General features: G+C 41.8%; 4 protein-coding genes across 6 annotated transcripts; 1 reads left to right on the top strand and 3 right to left on the bottom strand.

The window, feature by feature from the left end:
• Nucleotides 1–3,109: 3,109 nt before the first annotated feature.
• RB195_005546 (uncharacterized protein) lies at nt 3,110–3,376 on the bottom strand (the record flags this gene model as incomplete). Its single annotated transcript, XM_064178115.1, has 1 exon — nt 3,110–3,376. One exon carries the CDS (start codon nt 3,374–3,376, stop codon nt 3,110–3,112), a length of 267 nt encoding a protein of 88 aa, XP_064035196.1.
• A 3,009-nt stretch (nt 3,377–6,385) lies between these two features.
• On the bottom strand, nt 6,386–8,311 carry RB195_005545 (uncharacterized protein; the record flags this gene model as incomplete). Of its 2 annotated transcripts, XM_064178114.1 has the most annotated exons (5): nt 6,386–6,454; nt 7,010–7,083; nt 7,813–7,858; nt 7,945–8,079; nt 8,153–8,269. In XM_064178114.1, 5 exons carry the CDS (start codon nt 8,267–8,269, stop codon nt 6,386–6,388), a joined length of 441 nt encoding a protein of 146 aa, XP_064035195.1. The 2 variants fall into 2 exon arrangements, with proteins under 2 accessions (XP_064035195.1, XP_013306207.1); XM_013450753.2 differs by lacking the exons at nt 6,386–6,454; nt 7,010–7,083 and having other exon boundaries at nt 7,742–7,858; nt 8,153–8,311.
• Nucleotides 8,312–15,425: 7,114 nt separating this feature from the next.
• RB195_005544 (uncharacterized protein) lies at nt 15,426–16,146 on the bottom strand (the record flags this gene model as incomplete). The annotated part of the gene is made up of 2 exons (XM_064178113.1): nt 15,426–15,586; nt 16,101–16,146. The coding sequence occupies 2 exons, from the start codon at nt 16,144–16,146 to the stop codon at nt 15,426–15,428; spliced, it is 207 nt and encodes a 68-aa protein (XP_064035194.1).
• A 626-nt stretch (nt 16,147–16,772) lies between these two features.
• Nucleotides 16,773–17,538, top strand: RB195_005543 (uncharacterized protein; the record flags this gene model as incomplete). Of its 2 annotated transcripts, none has more annotated exons than XM_064178110.1 (3): nt 16,773–16,916; nt 16,974–17,114; nt 17,476–17,538. In XM_064178110.1, 3 exons carry the CDS (start codon nt 16,773–16,775, stop codon nt 17,536–17,538), a joined length of 348 nt encoding a protein of 115 aa, XP_064035192.1. The 2 variants fall into 2 exon arrangements, with proteins under 2 accessions (XP_064035192.1, XP_064035193.1); XM_064178111.1 differs by having other exon boundaries at nt 16,806–16,916.
• Nucleotides 17,539–18,093: the final 555 nt, after the last annotated feature.

Genomic DNA, 18,093 nt, shown 5'->3' with positions numbered 1-18,093 from the left:
CACATCCCAGGTGGATTATTGATACGCCAGTGACTTTATCCTTTTTTATTTTCGATATTAATATAAAGTGCCGCAAGTAAAATAAAAAATATATAATATAGTGTAGACGCTACTGATAGCTCAATGTAAGGATTAGAAGTAAGAGTACATATGTGCACATGCAAACTGAAAAGATGAGGAAGCACTCAACGTGTATTCGACGACACAGTTCTTCTTTTGACAGTGATTACAAACGGTTCGGTGTACGATCCCGGCCGAAATTTTTCCACTTTTGCGAAATGGAAAAACAACTAATACCGACGCAAATCACATTCTAAAAGCATTTTATCACTATTTTCTACTTTCTACACATAATTTCCCTCATTGACGGTGATTACCGACAATGAATAGTCCATTACCCGCCGGAATCTTGATTCTTGCACAATCGAAAAAAAATTACTGAGACGATCATTTCACGGGCAGTTTTTCTGAAGCTTTAGAGGACTGTTCGTCGCATATAGGTTTTATTTAGAGGTTATTTTAGCGAACCGAAACAGGCCCCGATTGAAAATTACTGGTCGGATTTTAGTACCTTGAAATAAATATGAATAACGAATATGAATGGATATTCTCAACTAGGCTTCGAAGAAAACTGGGGAAGCTAAAAGCACCAAACTTTGTCGAACTATAGAAAAAGTCTATTTTTACAAATCGCAGCCAGCTTTGTGGCAAGAAATTCACTTTGAGCGTCGATATTCGGAAACTTGGAGCCTATTTTGCATTAATTTTGTCCATAACTGCGCCTGCAGATGTCTTTTTTTCGCTCAGTAATAGCATCGAAATCGCTTTTTCGGGTGTCAGTAATAAATTCGTTACTGTCGGATGAGAAATATGCTCTACTAACTCGCGCACACTAGATGCAATAATCCCACTTTTGTCAGGGATTGACGTTTGACAGTTCCAATAAATACGGCAACACATCACCTTGCTCCATCAGCTGTTGTAACACTGTTGCCTCTATCAGCTTCAGCAAACCATATGTACTCTCTCTGATTCCATCTATCAAACTCAATATTTTCCATTTCCTTGGTTAATATTTAAAAAAAAACATCTCACTTGAAAGCAAGGCCACAAGACTTCGTTCAGAACGTATTGCATAATTTACACTTTTTTCTTGACGTCGTACTCATCGAAATCATTGAAATCGACATTCTCTTCGTCTCTTCTTCTTGCTCTCTTCCTTTTCTTCTACTCTGCTGACAAGCCCTCTCCTTCTCCGACACTCCTCTTAAGACCTTCTGTTAAGCAATTCTAAAGACACGCTTGACCCTGCCGATGTCCCAAGTCACTGTTTTTATCCTCCCAGGCAAGTCTGGTACCAATTTATTCACCCTGGAGGAATGAAAACTTGGTTTGCACTAGGGCGGATTGGAACCTGGAACCCCATTGTAGCCACAGCGGAACATCTTACAGACTGCGCTACACCACCTTTCTGCACGAATTACGGCTAGAAATAGATGACTTACCGCTGCGCTAGTTAGTTCCGATGCACTGAACCCTTTCTTTTTTGTACGCGACAATAGCTAGCAAAAGATGTTACAGACAGAAGCATATAAATAGAGATTTCATTACAGACAGAATCATATTAATAGAGAATTCAATTCTCTTATGTGCCATTCACCAGAACCACCCTTCGGACATTTATGATCCTGGGAGGAGGATTAATGATTGGCCTTGCTTTTTATCTCATCTTCCTGCCATGCACACCTAACCTGCGTACATGTCTCGAAGCTGAGAATCACCAACAATCTGCTGTTCGGATGGCCAATGGCATATGCGGCGTATTTCCAACAGGCAAAGATTCCAATCAAAACAATCCCAATATTAGGGACATGGTGAGTTTCCGTTATTGTTGTTATCTTTTCAAAGTGAGCCAATTTTCGTAACGTGGAGAACGATCTCTCGCATGAGGATTCCCTATAATACTTGCTACAATTGCTTTTGTCAACTTAGCTCTTCAATCCCACTACTTTGAGTTCCATAGACCTCTGATTCTCTTCTTAACCTTGTATGCAGGGTCAAGCTTGTGATGGGATTTTCCCATTGGGGGTCTTAAACAGAGGGGGTTGCAAGGGAAGGGGGACGCAGCAGGGGTTACAAGGCAGGGAAATAACATGATAACCAGAACAAAATATTACGTAGCATCAGAAAATTACATACAATTATTGTTAATAAAAAAAATTAATTAATACAATTACAATGAATAATATTAAATTATTACATAAATTACAAAATATTGTATTTAGTTTCAGACGCAGGACAGTATGAAAGCCCCAATATTTTGTTTTGAAAATGTATGACGTGCGGACAATATATTAGTGTAGCATACTATTATTAGTGTAATATACTAGTATTAGTTGGTGCAAAAATAATGCGCGTTTTCAAACATTCACTTCGAAACGCTGTAACTCGCCTCAAAATCAACTTTATCAATCGAAATGAGAACCACTACAATCCACGCATTTTTGCCAACGAGACACAAACTTGCTTATTCCCACCGCAAAAATGTCCGAGCTTTTGAAATCCACGAACTTCCTGTAGTCGTTTTCGACATCGCTTTGGTTTTGGAAGATCTTACCTACTACGCAGCTGTCCAGATGTGTGAAATAGTGATAGTCGGTTGGCGAAAGGTCTGGCGAATATGGTGGGGGATGCAGTCTCGTAGCCTAACTCGCTCAACTTCAGTAGCGTCAGGTTTGAAATGCGTGGCCGGGCATTGTCATGTAGGAGAATCGGGTCCTTTCTGTTCACTAATCCCGGTCGAAGAAGTTGGATTTTCCAGTGCGTTTCGTTCAGTTCTTTGCAGTACTTCTCTGCGGTGACGGTCTTTACACGTTTCAGGAAGCTGTAGTTGATTGCACCTGCAGCACACCTCCACACAGTCACCATGGTCTTCTTTGGGTGCATTTTCGGCTTCGGGAAGTGCTTGAGAGCTTCATCCTAGCCCATCTATTGAGCAGAACGCTTCCTCTTGTTAAAGAATCCATTTCTCCTTGCACGTAACAATGCGATCGAGAAATGGATCGTTCTTGTTGCGTAACAGAAGTGTTGAGCAGATCTCAAAACGGGACTAGCTCAGTTCATGCTTCACACACTTCTTCAACTTTTTCATCTTTCTCATTTTTTCCAAATGGCAAACAGCTGTAGACTGGTCAAAGCCCAGTTCTTGGGCAACCTCATGTGTTGTTTTAAGCGGACCTCCGATGACTGCCTTCAGCAGGTGGTCGCCAACTTCAGAACTACGACTGCGACCTTCCTTATCTTTGAGACTCATGTCACCACAAGCTCTAGAACCAACGCCGTTTAAACGACTTTCAGCGCTTTGTCGTTCTTCCATGATTTTTTAAAATGAAAAATTGATCCCGTCAAAATTTCAAAGAGACCAGAAAGTGTGCGAAAGCACTGTTTCTAGGGCAGACCATTCTCTCCAAGAAACTACATGAGATATCTCTTTCAGTTGTCTTTTCACGAAGTTATTCCAGACCAAGTAATGCGCACAGATTTGAGCTTTTTTGGTCACTAAATTCTACTACATCTACTTTTATACTGCTTATAACCACGTATAGTGAAATACTTCATTTTTTAGAAGTGGTTTCTAGTTTCTAACTGTTTTACAAAAATTTGACTCCGCAAGGTGTCGATCTGCGTCGTCCCATTGTCGACATTGTAGGAACAAAATGTCGATTTTTTCGTGATTTTTTTTCGACGTTCTTATGTAATTCGACCTACGCAACTGACCCTTCTCTTTTTTTCGTCGTGTTGTGTCATTTAATCAGTATTAAAAGATATTTCATAGCTTTTAGAATAAAAATAAACTAGGATGAACCCGAATTTCATTTCAACAGCAATATTTCACTAACATTTCAAATTTGATTCTTCTACTGCTTGTTGCTTTTTCGCTCCTGCTAGCTACCGATTTTCTCATTTGCCATTTGTTCCTCTGCTAATTTTCAATTTTTTTCCATTTTGAAGCATACGAAATCTTCAATGTTTTGAATTGGCAGCAACTGAGAAATGTCGCAGGAACGTTGGAGAAGAAGAAGAAGAAAAAGAAAAGGAAGGGTGGGGGTCGTATTCGAGAGGGTCGTTTCCCATCACCACATTTGACTCTGCTTCTATGGAAGACAGATAATTTTGGGTTTATATCTTTCCGAAAAAGTGCCTTCATCCATCTGAAACTATGCTGGATTTATTTGTATTGTCGCCACCTGGGAACTTGATCTCCCTCTAAATGCTAATATATTTTCCCGGTAAAAAAATGAGAACAAGTTAGGAATACGTTATTGTAGAGCCATTGATCAACATCGGAGAGATTATCTCCATCCGTTATAAATTACCAGTCTGAACGTCTGGCTAAAGCCGGACTTCAGACTTTCTGCGGCGTTCGCTTCGCTCCCCTTCACTGACCAACGAAAATCAATATTAGTGCTCTTTTCTGTGAAATTAGACTTGTGCATCTCTAGCAATCTTTCCTCATCTTTTTTTATTACAAATAAAAGCAAGAGATGTCATATTTCTCTTTCTAACCGCTTCATTTCTACATTTGGAGAATATTCAAACTTCAGTTTCATACACTCCGTCGATTCCAATATAATGTAGACACACTTTGAAAGCGTTTCTCGAAATTTGGGTTTTCCTCCTGTTACCCTCCAAGAGCTATCGATGAATGATGTTTCAGCACAAAATGACGTCAAAGACTTTATCCTACTGATAACGATAACGTTCTACGTCAGATCATGTAAACTGTTCGCTACTATTTAAGCAGCCGTTTGGATGCATCTTCCACTTTCTTAGGAAGGCATGCTATCAACTTGAGGCGAACGGAGAAAGAAATAGACACGCGGAGGAGTCATAATCTTGAAAAGCAACGCGCTCAGTGGCCATAACTATGAACCATCCCATTTACCTTTTGCGACACGCACACGAAGTTATTGAGAGCCAACCCGTCGCACTCCTTTCTATAGTTATCTGGCGCCGCCACGCCAATCCGACGCCGGTGGACCCGTCGCACCCACTTCTACGGGAATCTAGCGCCGGTGGACCGGTCGCACCCACTTCTACAGGAATCTAGCGCCGGTGGACCCGTCGCACCCCTTTCTATAGCTATCTAGCGCCGGTGGACCCGTCGCATTCCTTTCCATAGCTATCTAGCGCCGGTGGACCCGTCGCACCCCCTTCTACAGGAATCTAGCGCCGGTGGACCCGTCGCATTCCTTTCTATAGCTATCTAGCGCTGGTGGATTCGTCGCACCCCTTTCTATAGGTATCTGGATCGCTGAAGTGTGTGCGGCTCACCGTGGAGCCGCGTGATTGTCGCAGGGTTAAGTGATGGATAGCCAGAAATGCGTGCCTTACTGATGAACTAGTTGTTCGTCGCCAATGCACTAAGCATTTTTTTCCAATTCACCGACATTAACAGCAAAGGTTAGCGCATGGAATATTCCATGAATAGAAATTTCAATTCTATCATGTGCCATTCGCAGCGATCCACCCTTCGGACTCAGAAAATTGTGGGTGGAAGAACAATTAAATGGCATCATTTTGTACCTCTTTTTGTGATGAGACGCACATACTGTGAGTGCATACGCCATCGGAGAGGAGAACATCTCAGGCGTCCGTTAAGTGGCAACCACAAATGTGGCGTATTTGGAACAGGATGAAACTTCAACCAAAATAGTTGCAATATTAGGGACATCACAAGTTCTTGTAATCTTATATTCTCGCCATTCCTCTAAGATGAGCTGGTGCTTGCAATACGGAGAAGGATCTTTGCTACGAAGTTTTTCTCTAAGCCTAGCTAAAAACTGGCTCTCCAAATTAGCATCTCCCCATCCTGTTTTGAGTTTCTTAGATTTCGTGATACTCTTCAATCTCGTCTCCTTCTCTGCTTTTTTTGTGCCTTTTCCCATCCAAGATCCTTACCTACATAATTCTTGGGTATTTTTCCTAATGTAGAAGTTTTGTGAACAAAACAGCTCTAGAGTTATTAAGGCTCATGTTTACTGAAATAACGAAAGATTTAGACCTTACATTTTCAGCCACATTCCCTGCCGTTCGACTTGGATCCATAAAGAATCACTTGACTCTCGAATTACCTATGTTGCGGATGGTCTACGCGCCTACCTACTATAAGTTCAGCATCGATAATTGCCCAAAACTTAACGTGACCTTAGCTGATTGCGATTCTTTCAAAAAGATCATGAATGAAGTGATCTCCATCGAATGGATGGACTGCGGTAGGTCCTTGTTGGAGGGTCAGCTGGAATCCGATAAATTTTGAGCAACTGGTACAAATACGGCTTTATAGATACCTGGTACGAATGGAAAATGAGCTCTTTGTAAGAGATCAGACAGGAATTGGCTTCTTCCGCCGATCTGCACTAACGTCGAGCTTCAGTTGTGTCGAGCACAACTCCTACAACATTAAACTTGAATGATGTGGAGTTTTCCTATGAATTTTTTTACTTTTTTTACATTGAACTCCTAAGTAATTTGAATCCCCTTTTTTAAACCTCTATTCTATAAAGATCTATTCTGAAACGAATAATAAAGGTCTGTTGATCACTTCTCGATGCACAATCGGAGTCCCGCTGAGGTTCCACGACCCTATAGGTCATGACATGTGTTTGCTTTGAAAGTTTTTCCTAATGGTTTCTTCGAAATGCTGCAAAGATCTGCTAAAGAAATCCGAAATGGGCAAAAGCTCTATGCATTTTTTGGGCAAAGAAAATCGCCCAATTCTCTTGTGAGTATTGGATCTTCGTCCTGTGGTGCATTGTAGTTGAAAAGTGAGCTCTCTTAGGTCTATAAATGCTGAGCCACTTAATGATTTGTCGCGGTTTACATGAAATGGGAAATGTCTCCTAGCCGCAAAAGCATCTGAACAAAAAAGGGAGGACAAAGCAGACTTTCGAGGCGCTGATGGAGCGGAGTCTTTTGTTGGAGAGGATACGAAAGGAGAAGACGGCACCTGATTATCGAGTTGGAGAACATTTCTCGCAGTGCAGTATGGATGTGCCAAGAGCGAGTTAACGCTACCATCACCTAAGGAAATAGAAAGATTGTTGCTTGCTTAACTCACCGAACAAACATTTCTATAAATATTCCGCCAAACATCCAGTACAGGACCTTGTTCCGATGAAGCGAAGCGCAGAGCTCAGACAGGCAAAAGTCTGCAAAAATAGACCGAGCCAGCTCAGGGTGACATCGGGGATGATCCATCTCCTGCTTCCTCGCAAAACGCATAAAATTCGCTGGACACTCCCTAGAAGGTGAATGTCCCCGTGAACCTTTAGAAGAAGTGATTGAACAAAACTTCCGGGATCCACCACGGTGTGCGAAGCACTGCGCTTCTCAGAAAATACGAACGAATTTCCAGAGAGCTCATCTATTGGTTTGCTTTTTTTTGTACATTTTTTTTTCTTTCCACACTTTTTTCTCTTTCAATTCCTTGCGACCGGTCAAGTTTCTTGTAGGTTTCACTTGAAAGTACATTCCGGAAAGAGAGGGAAAAGGAGGAATAGAAAGGAAGGCGAAAGAGGAAATTGGGGACGCAGACCTGTCACCGTTTATTTAAGAGGTTGTACGTATATACGTATAATTGCAGTCCTTTAGGTGCTCTCTAGATAAAGCTTATAATGAAAATAATGGATCCTAAGGACCGTGTCGAACACAAGAAACGCGGCTTGTGGAAATTTCATCGTTAGGCTCTCGCACATTCCCTGCTGCAGACGTGATCAGTGCACAGATGCAACATCTCATTGATATACGCACTCGCAAAATATTTTTCTCCTGAATCTTCTTTTTCATTTTGAAGTCCCTGAAAAGAACTATAATTATAAAGATTAGAGTTATAAAAAGTAACATGGAAGCGCAAGGATCAACGAAGAACAGCAACAAACCAACCACTGCGAAAGATTGCAACATTTTCGCATTTTCAAGAAAATCCAGAAGATATTTGCAGAAATCTTGACGAAGCCCACGCTTCGAAAATGACTTTTTTGCGTACTCGAGAGTCTTCTCGCAATATTCACCGAGGATCTGAAATTTGAAGAGGAAAAAGCGATATTTGAAGCGAAGCGAAGATCGGACAACAATCCAGAGCCGAGCTCACCTTTTTTTGACCACGTTTTCGGAAAATAGCGGAGTTCCATGCAACCTGCTTACATGTAACGTGACATGCAGTTTTCCAGTAGCATGGAAGATGAGTGGAATTTTGCGCGTCAGTCATGACCAGCAGAATTAGGAGAACTAGGCAGACAACATGCCGCATGTCGTTCTCAAGGTGAAAACGAAACTGAGCGCAGTGGGGAGAATACATGTCCTTCAGCAAAATTGTACATGAATATTTATGTCGAAAGAAGCTTCCGAACTGTAGACTGGAATGTCGGCAATTGTTGGTTCGTATTCATTGGAGCGATGTTCCCGAAATGATTGTGTTAAAAACCTAAGCAGAACGAAATCTTTAGAAATGCGTAAAAGAAAGTGAACAGTATTATAATAAAAGTATGTATGGACGTGCAATCCGTCCAAAACTAATCGTTATGGTATGGTGGTGTAACCAGTCAGCTTCCGCTCCAATTCAGCCGACTGCAGGGTTACGACTTGAGACTTGGTGAAACTGCGTAAGCGGTTGGGCTCAAGATGGGATACTTTTAGCTTCAATCGAGGGTCCCACCTCCAGCGCAACCCCCTGCGTAGTTGCATCGGGCTTCAGGTCGTTTTTACTCGGCCGATAACAGAAGTTTCGTGCAAATTACATGGAATCAGGGTAATTTTCATTTTATCTAACAGTCGTCGTCGTGGAATTGTATGGTCGAAACGAAGCAAGGTGCAGTTGCGTAAGCTGATGCGCCGAAAGCGCTGCGGCGGTGTGTAGAAGTAAAAATCTAAGGGGGAACTCAGCTGACACCATTCCTCGTTGTAGTTCACGATGCTCCCACCTCGATTGCAGCCGCTATCCCACCGCGTCGCTTCGCGCGCAGCCGCTCACGTAACTACACCGTGCTTCGTGTCGTTTTGACCCTGCTATATGTACTAGAGTTCTTAACGATACGAACAGCCGATGGATAGGCTGAGTGTTGTCAGTGAGAAGAGACTGACAGCACCTACAAAACTAATTATTTTCACTTTGAACTGGACAGTTTTTGCGCATAACTTGTAACACCTCTGTAAGATGTTCTTCGAAGCACATGAGCTTATGCGCGTAAACGATCAGATTACCAGTAACGTCAAGTTACGAAGTTTCTGCCGTATTATTCAAACAACATGCTGAACCCAGTCAAAATGCTGTTATCGAAGGTAAAAGCACCATCGCGCCTGTTAAACCTCAGAACGTTAGAGCAGACAGCGATTGCTGCCATCCGATACTGTCAGGATGATGACACTTCAAAACTGTACAAATAACTTGGTCCACACAGTGATGAAATTGTAGGTTGCCGTCACAGAAAAGATTTTGGTCAACAAAGTATGTTAACATCACTTGCAAAAATATCTGCATTTCTTGTAGAAAATTCAATGAGAAAACTGTTTGCTTTGATTTGAAAAATGTCTTGATTAATCTGTTAGGTGCCCAGTCTAAAGCGAATATGGCCTCTTGCTACTCTTTTCATCTAACCGGTCATTTTGGGTAATAATAAACTCTACGTGAATTCCCACATCTCTTTGGATAGCAGTCGAGGAAAGGAAATGGCAAAAAGAATTCTTAGGACACCACCATAATCGGCGATGACGATCCACCATAGCAATTTTGATTCAATTCCTAATAAGAATTTACTCTGAGCCAAACAACGATTCTGACCTTACAAAAAAAAATGAATTACGAAGGCTATCGACAACTCACTGCTACCTTCTTACAATACTTACCATGTTTATTGATCCGTACATATTCCACTACCGTAACTACTTTTCTGTCCATATATGTTACTTCTATAGTTCTTCGAAACCGCTGCGCACCGACAATGCGAGCATAGACACGCAGTCACTCCACTTAGGGTTGACCAAAAAACTCCACTTAGGGTTGACCAAATAGGACAAGAGGAATTTCCAAAAGTTTTAAAGCATGCACTGAAATGCGCTTTCAAAGGTGTTGATATGATCTGACTTTCTCGAATATGCTCGTTTCACTGGTAAGCGGGTGCTCGCATGGATTTTTTTTAAAAAATTCTCTTCATCTGAAACATTGTTCCAGTTGTCCAAAATAGGACAGATAGGAATCGAGTGCTCACCGGCGAGGTACTTTTGGAAAATAACAAAATTTCGCATCAGACAGACAAGCTCATTCAACTCGTTCACAACCATAGCGAAATTTTCGTCTATTTTCGTCTCGGGTTCTTGTTAGTACCGGGTACTTGTGTATACAGGACGTTATGTATTTGTTGCATGCTGTTACTGTAGGTAGTCGTTTCATAATGTGGCACTCTCGATTTCGTAAGTTGCGCGGCAGTCACCTGATATCGCGCGGGAAATCCCTCTATATAAGGCTATATAAGGCTATATAAGGAGCTGACTCACAGTTCGTTCAGTGCGACGCCTTGTAGCAAGAAGCAGCTAGGCTTGAGGGCAAAGGCACTAGTACAGTGCGATCGAGACGATAGTGAATCCGGGCGTATTCTCCGGAAAGGGGTGGTTGTAGCCGAACCACGAGTGAGTGGAGTGTCGCCGACAGGACTCAGAGCTCCTCTAGGATCTCAGAGAGGACTCAAGCCTAAGCGTGCGTGCCACCAGAGCGACTGGTGCAGGAGTAACTGCACACAACGCAGAGCTGTAGAACCGTATTGAACGGTGGCGCTGCATCAGACAATGCGCCCGGGGCAACAGCCGAGTGAAAGAGGTTGAGGGTGATTGCCCACATACACTTTTAACCCTTTAATTGTATTTGTGTATTAAACATAAAAGTTACCCGGCTACCTTGTGTATATAGAAGCGAATGAAGGGACAGGGTGTTCCACTATCATTACTCCCAGGTAGGGATAAAACCTCCCGCCCTCACCTCAACAATTTTAAATAAATTTTACGGTTGCTTGGTTTCTGGTTATTTTATGCAAGACCCACCAAGAGTTCTCAGCAAATTACTAAATATCTTAGTCCATATAATCAGATACTCGGGAAGAACTGATAAACGGAGATGTTCCGTGTCGACTACGCGATCTTCCCAAAACTACACACAGAAACATTCGCCAGAGTGAAGAAAATGATACACCACAGCAACATGAGTTATTGGCACAACATGCACTAAAAGACGTCGTCATCCTAATTGCTATATTTTCACTAACAGAAAATAATTTTAATCACATTATTGATTCGTATTTCATTCGTTAACGGACGAGGAATGCTTTTTAGACTTAAAGGCATCACCCCACGAATCTGAGGTGGCGCAGATTTCAGGTGGAGTATTCGTATACAGGATGGGAGACTACGGAGAGGGAGGTAATTCCGTCCATTTCTTGCTAATTGCCGTAAAAAACGGCCCAGAAGATGCGGCGCCGCACAAGACTGGCGCGCTTCAATCGAACCTCCTGTACAAAATGGTGCGCCAAAACGAATGAAGCTGTATCTTTCGGGCTGTTTTTTACGGCAATTAGGAAGAAATGGACGGAATCACCCCCCTTTCTGTAGTCTCCCATCCTGTATACGAATACTCCACCTGAAATCTGCACCACCTCAGATTCGTGGGGTGATGCCTTTAAACGGCGTGCGGATGTTATGGCCTGATGCGGCTTATCCGCATCTTCGCCGAGGTGATTCGTCCTTGGACATATTTGAGCCCATCCTACTCGATTGTCCGCTACACTTTGCACAGAATCCGGAGGAACGGTCAAGAGGTACCCGTATGATGTGCCGCCGCGTATCCAGGAGGCTGATGAGCGTCGTTAATTGCACCGCGCGTCTCCTGATACCGTCATGATCGCTACAGTAGCCTGGTTGCTCCTCTTGTGCTATGTCTTCAAGACGCCCCGCCCACGCCACCCTCCCCACCCATTTCGCCGCGTCTGCCACTCTTACGGCGATTTTTTTTTCCGCCGCGCTTACAGCTCTTATGATGCGCTTTAAAAATGGAACGGAAAGGAAAGTACCTGGTGTTAGATGTTGTTCGAAGGTCTACATAAAATGTGCTTGTTAGTTAATATAAAAGAAGGAAAGAATGAAATAGGTTTGTACAAGTGACATGCCATTTAGAAATGCGAGTGAAAATGAAATTACCCAGTTTCGAGTTGTTAGATGGAAAGCACTCATTCATCTCTGGGAATGCAAGAGATGTTTCAAAAAATGTCCCACTGATCAATGTTATGCTATCCTCTTTACTATTTTTCGCTTTCTATGGATTTCTTTTTGCTTATCTAGCTGGGTAAAACTGGCATCCAACGATTAAGGAGGCGCGAATAATGCCTCGCAGACATACATTGTACCTAAAGGTATATCTCGAAGATACAAAGGTCTCTGTTCGCCACTAATACACCTAACCTTTCATATTGATGTAATGCAGAAAACAGATAGAAATGAAGTGATGAAACGCTGTTGAAAGAGGTTTGAAGAACCATACAAAGTTTTATTGTATAAAACTGTATAAAACGTACAAGCAAGTATTGAAATATGTCAAATATTGGCATATTTCAATACTTGCTCTACATAAACATTATATCTATGTAAAATTTTGAAAAGGTAAAATGTAGAAAGGAGTTAAAGAATGTATACAAAGTAATAAGCGCATAATGTTGCTGTTATTATAACTGCCGCAGTTGAAAGTTGAACACGAATTCATTGAATGGCATCGTGACAAACACATACTTATGCACTGCTAGTTTATATAGAAAACTTAGGGCATGAAATGTGTTAAATTATGAGATGTTTGAAAATATATGCGTGTTATTCTTTTCCCTGGAGCATCTTTTTGAAATAATTTTTACTTATTCTTCTCCTTTATTCCCAATAATATGCGCTTAGTTTACTATATCCGTACATCAGAATTCGCCTCGACAATTCGTTCTTCACTCCCCCCTTCAAAATTCGCACTATCCACCGCTTCGTCGCGGCACGAAAGTCGCGCGCGGCGTTGATTAGAGAGCAATAGGGAGGCGGGGTGTAGGTGATCTCAGGCGGTCGTGGAGGATATCTAGCTGGTGGAGCGGCAGCCGCAATTACGCGGAAGCGCGCGGTGCCGAAGGGAGGACAGGAGCGGTCAGCCGGTTTTCACGGGTACCTCTTGTCCCGCACCCCAGAATCCGTCCATACATCGTAACTGGTTGAGAGGAGTATAATCTTCGCTAAATGGCTGAAAAATCCAGAACCACCAATGCGATAGAGGGTAAATGAATTAATGAAATCTATATTTCCGCAATTTATACGAAAAACTGATTCATTTCAACTTCAATGTACCTCTGCTTAGGTACTGAGACAACATCGATTACCGAGAAAGCCTAGTCACTCAAGATGCGTTCTAGCACTTGAGAAATTGGAATTGCTGCTTCTTCAAGATCCACTTAGGAGAATCTGCAGCTGTGCGGGTTTTTTTTCTCCACACTCTTATACTCGTTCGCAGCTTGATACTGCTACTTTAGGTTTGCAACTAACTCGTTCAGGCGATTTCCTCAGTCCGTTGAAATCTAGAGATACGTTTGCGTTTTATGACGATGTTACTTATGGTAATAATCGTAGCCAAATATATCGCCGTATCAAAACAAAACTTGAGCAGAGATAGTGTTCACAGGTTCAAAAATAAGTTCACTAGTTTTGATTTCTAGTCGTTTTCTATTCCGCCAGTGAAGAATCGCATTTCTACCTCTTGACTTGAATTTCATGCTCCCCATTGCTCCTTGCAAGGCACTGCATAAGTGCAAGAAGAAATATATTCAGTTTCTTATACTTCGTATCTCAGCACGTGCAATGTATAATGCACAGAATATATGATTATAACAATAATGATGATGTGAAATACAGGAACAGGACTTTCTTGTTCTTTCATTCTTCCTCAATGATCGCAGTACTTCATATCAAGTTTACTAATCATAAATTAAATATATCAAAAAGTGTCGGTCTATTATGAAAGATTGGGGGTAGCAAATTTCTACAGAAATCCCAGCTTCCTCAAATGTTACTTTCTTCTATTCTTCGTATTCCATGGTTTTTCAGAAGAATTTTAAAGAATATGAAAGGCAACGCGGTTGATAGGAATTTCAAAGAAACAGTTCTGAATTCGCACACATTTTTTAGGAGGGTCAAATTTAGATTCTCGCATTCTATTGAATCTGCTCTTATTCTCGCAGTAAGAACCAGCTGATTAGTTTCTGGTTGGTGTATAAGAGCGAATTCTGCTTAAGCAACAGGCATTTTCCTGCAACGACGTTGCTAATCCAACGACAACCGAAAAAACAGAGCGTATCCAGTAACGACAGAGAATAAAGAGTCCTCTTGCGTGGAGTATTTGCGGTACCACAAGATTTGTGGTCGTTATGCTCTAAAAGCTATGCTCTTTTTTTTAGATCATATCTAGACATCAAAGATAAATGGTTCTTGCAGAATGTTGAGCAACTTAAACCGTTCGAAACAGAATATCCCAGGATGCAGAGAATTTCATACTTTGACAGTTCCTAGCTTCCCTTCTCAAAGCACAAAATCGAGACGAAAACAGGTCCAGAGAACACCCCCGCAAAAACCTCGATGCATGCTTCGTGTATTATGTACCCAAGTAAGTTGTGAGTGAGTGAATGGCAAGCGCTTAGCGTATCAGACACCGCTCATAGTCCTTGCGTTCGCTTTTTTCTGATTGGGACAAAGCGTCAATGAACAGTGTCTCTTGGTCGTTGCTCCTCTGGCCATACAAGATAAACGTTCTCAAGGCTATCGTACTGGGGACGAGAGTTCAGGCCTATGTGACAACCGTAGGCGACACCGCCAGCTATCCTGAGGATCATCTCAGGAGCACAAAGAACTCTTATGCCTCTAAAAATTCAACTCTTGTTGATTAGATCCCAAGAAGTGCTTACTGCTACTGTACTTCGAGTTCCTTTCAGTCTAGTCCACAATATGGATGTTAGAGGCATCACCCCACGAATCTGGGGTGGTGTGGATTTCCGATGGCGAAAGACTATACGGGGCAGTAGATTGCAGAAACCGAAGAAAACGGTGGGATCTCGATCATTTTTTCCTAATTGCCATAAAAACCGCCCGGAAGATGCGGCACGTGCATAAGTGTGGCGCGCTGTGAAAGTCGAGCGTTCCGCGATGCTGATTTCCACGAAGAGTTCCATTGGAACGCGCCACCCTTGTGAACGGGCCGCATCTTCCGCGCCGTTTTTTTGCTCATCGTAAGTACATGGCATCCTAGATTAGTGGGGTGGTGCTTTTAAATTGCACGTTAATAAACTCCAGAAGTTGTCTGACGCTATTCGTCAGAAAGCGCAACGATGTTCGTCTACCTCATGGCAACCTTCGTTCTCAAGTTGCGAATGTGATCCGCTGTGATTGCCGAGAATTGAAAAACTGCCGGTTCGTTTGACACAAGACGTAAGCAGTATCATGAGATAGGAGTATGCCATTGATTGAAATCTCCCTGTAACAAAAATGTGAGTGTTTGGAAGGAAATCTCATTCAGGACTTCTTTCTCAACCCAGCACTTCCTGACGTGTGCCATTGTCATGGATGCATCCGCATTATAATCATAGGACGTATCTTTAAATAACTCAGGATCCAATAGTAGTAAAAATATTTGGACGTAAAGAAAACATCTGGCTTTCAAGTTGCGATACTTCATCTCAGCATGTTTTGTGCCCAGAAATATTTGGACACAGAGCATGCTGAGATGCAGTATCGCACCTTAAGAACCACACAACAAAGAACGAACACTTCTCATGACTTGCCCCCCATCAGCTCCCGTTCTCTATTATGTTTTCCACATAACATTAACCTTTAATGTGGTAGTTCATCTAGTTGTGCGCTTCAGTTGGTCCTCCTAATTGCTGTGGATCATGATTTAATGGAAGAAAAGACAGTATTTTTCCACAAAAGAATGCTGTCGCCTACACGTTCCGCTTGAATCAACGTCTTACGTGAAAATTTATTCTTACTGATAATCCATTTATTTTTCTCCTTTGATCCATGTAACAGCTGCATTTATCGTGGTTCCATTACCTCTAACATAGTTTATTGTTCAAATTAATTACATCGGCTTTGTGAATCATAAAACAAGACGTAATAATAAACACTATTGTGTTGTGTACCATATAGACTTAAAATTGTTCGTCGAGCGTTGGTTCTAAGAAGGAGAGGTTCCGTGGCAGGTAATTTGGGGGAAAAGGGTTCAAGTACTTTAATGAGAGGATTTTAATTTACTTTAATAAGAGGGAAGGTAATGAGTTAGTTATGAGCTATGAAGACAGATTAATGAGTGTTTTGGCTTTTTGTAGGCATAGTCGAACGTTCTAGAGCACAGTTCTATGTGTAGGTGTTACTGTTGCTTAAATGTCACACGAGACATGACAGTGTCCCTTGTATCCACCCGTTTGTGCTTGGATCTGTAACCTTATCCACGCATACGAAAATAGCATGAAAATGATAAATTCCTTCATGTTGGGAGCCAAACCATTTGCAACATCTAAGATCTAAGAAGCGTTTCTAATTCATTTTGGCCCGTGATTCCGTTAGAAAGTCCAGCTCCATGGCTTGTAGTCTCGAATCAGCCTTATTTACAATTAACTTTAATTTTTGACTTTAATTTTTAACCTTACATTTGAAGGGCAATGAATTTCGCTTTCGTTATTTTTTTCTCCACGATGCACGCAATAAACAGCAAAGAGAAACCATGTAGTTGGATTTGTGAGTCGAATTTAGTCAATTACAAAGAATTCCTTAAAACGGCCGAGGACCACAGTAACATCACTGAGGTGAGCCCGAGCCGTACACACAAGTCACAATATTACGACTTAACGATATTTTTATAGTCTCTGCTCGATGGCTGCGCTAAAGATATAGAGTTTGCAAAGTTTGTAAACGACCCTGTCGACAAGGAGTGCACGAACATCTGCGAGAAGCTGATACCAAGGATTGTTGGGAACGAGCAGCTCAAAAAAGATCTACTGGAGGCACGTTTCCTCTTTTTTCCTTTGCAGTTCATGGTTGCAACATCATTCATGTGTAGCCATTAAAAAAAACAACAAAAAAAACCGATTACAACTGCGTAATTTTCCTCGTAACTGTTTGCGTCATACTGTGGACAGAGCGAAACATTTTCAACACAGTCCTATCCAAAAAACGCAGCGCTAAGGTTGAAAAAAGGATGCTTGAATAAATATAGAGATATATATAAATATATATAATAGACTATTGCGCAGCGATGTGACATATGAGAAATACGAACCACAGATTGACATTCGGATAAGCATGATTACAGCTACATGTGTAAAAACCCCATGTGAACTCTCTTTAGAAGGTTTTTCTTTTCAGGACAGCACTACGATGGCTTCAATGTTTGAGTTCTGTGATAACTACGACTACAGCAGCAAGTAATGTAGACCACGACTACGAGGACAATAAGTTACAATCACAAGGAGCTGTCGAATAAAACTGAATTTTCTTTTACACTGACAAGAACGTTGCGATAGTTAAAAATGATTACTAAGAGGTAGTAAATAGTGCTATATCTTTGTCATTAAACACAATCGGGACAAAAAGGTTTTGTTATTTTGATCGCATGCAATGCATCGGCATCTTTTCCTAGAGCCGCTAATTAACCACTATAGCGCTGCAAGCATTACAGTTAATAGTTCCACGGCTAAAGGCAGCGTATCAAAAAATTGACGATTCTGGCTCCTCTCAGGATGTTGATGAGCATGCGTGTGATATGCACGCTCAATTCCCCTTGATAATCATAGAAAAAGGCGTGTGGAACAAGCTTTTGCGATCGCATCTCCCAACGATGCAACTCATTACGACTAATACAATGACAGCGACCTCCAATGCGTATGCGATTGTGCAGGTGGTGACGCTTCGGCTACTTATTTGAGTTACAAGATTTGAAGGGAATTGCGGACGTTGGACGACGGTGCAATTTTCTGCGTTGTA

Source organism: Necator americanus, chromosome I, assembly GCF_031761385.1.
Source record: "Necator americanus strain Aroian chromosome I, whole genome shotgun sequence".
NCBI lineage: Eukaryota > Metazoa > Nematoda > Chromadorea > Rhabditida > Ancylostomatidae > Necator > Necator americanus.
The sequence above is the reverse complement of the archived record's forward strand: the minus strand, read 5'-3'. Positions and strand labels throughout refer to the sequence as shown.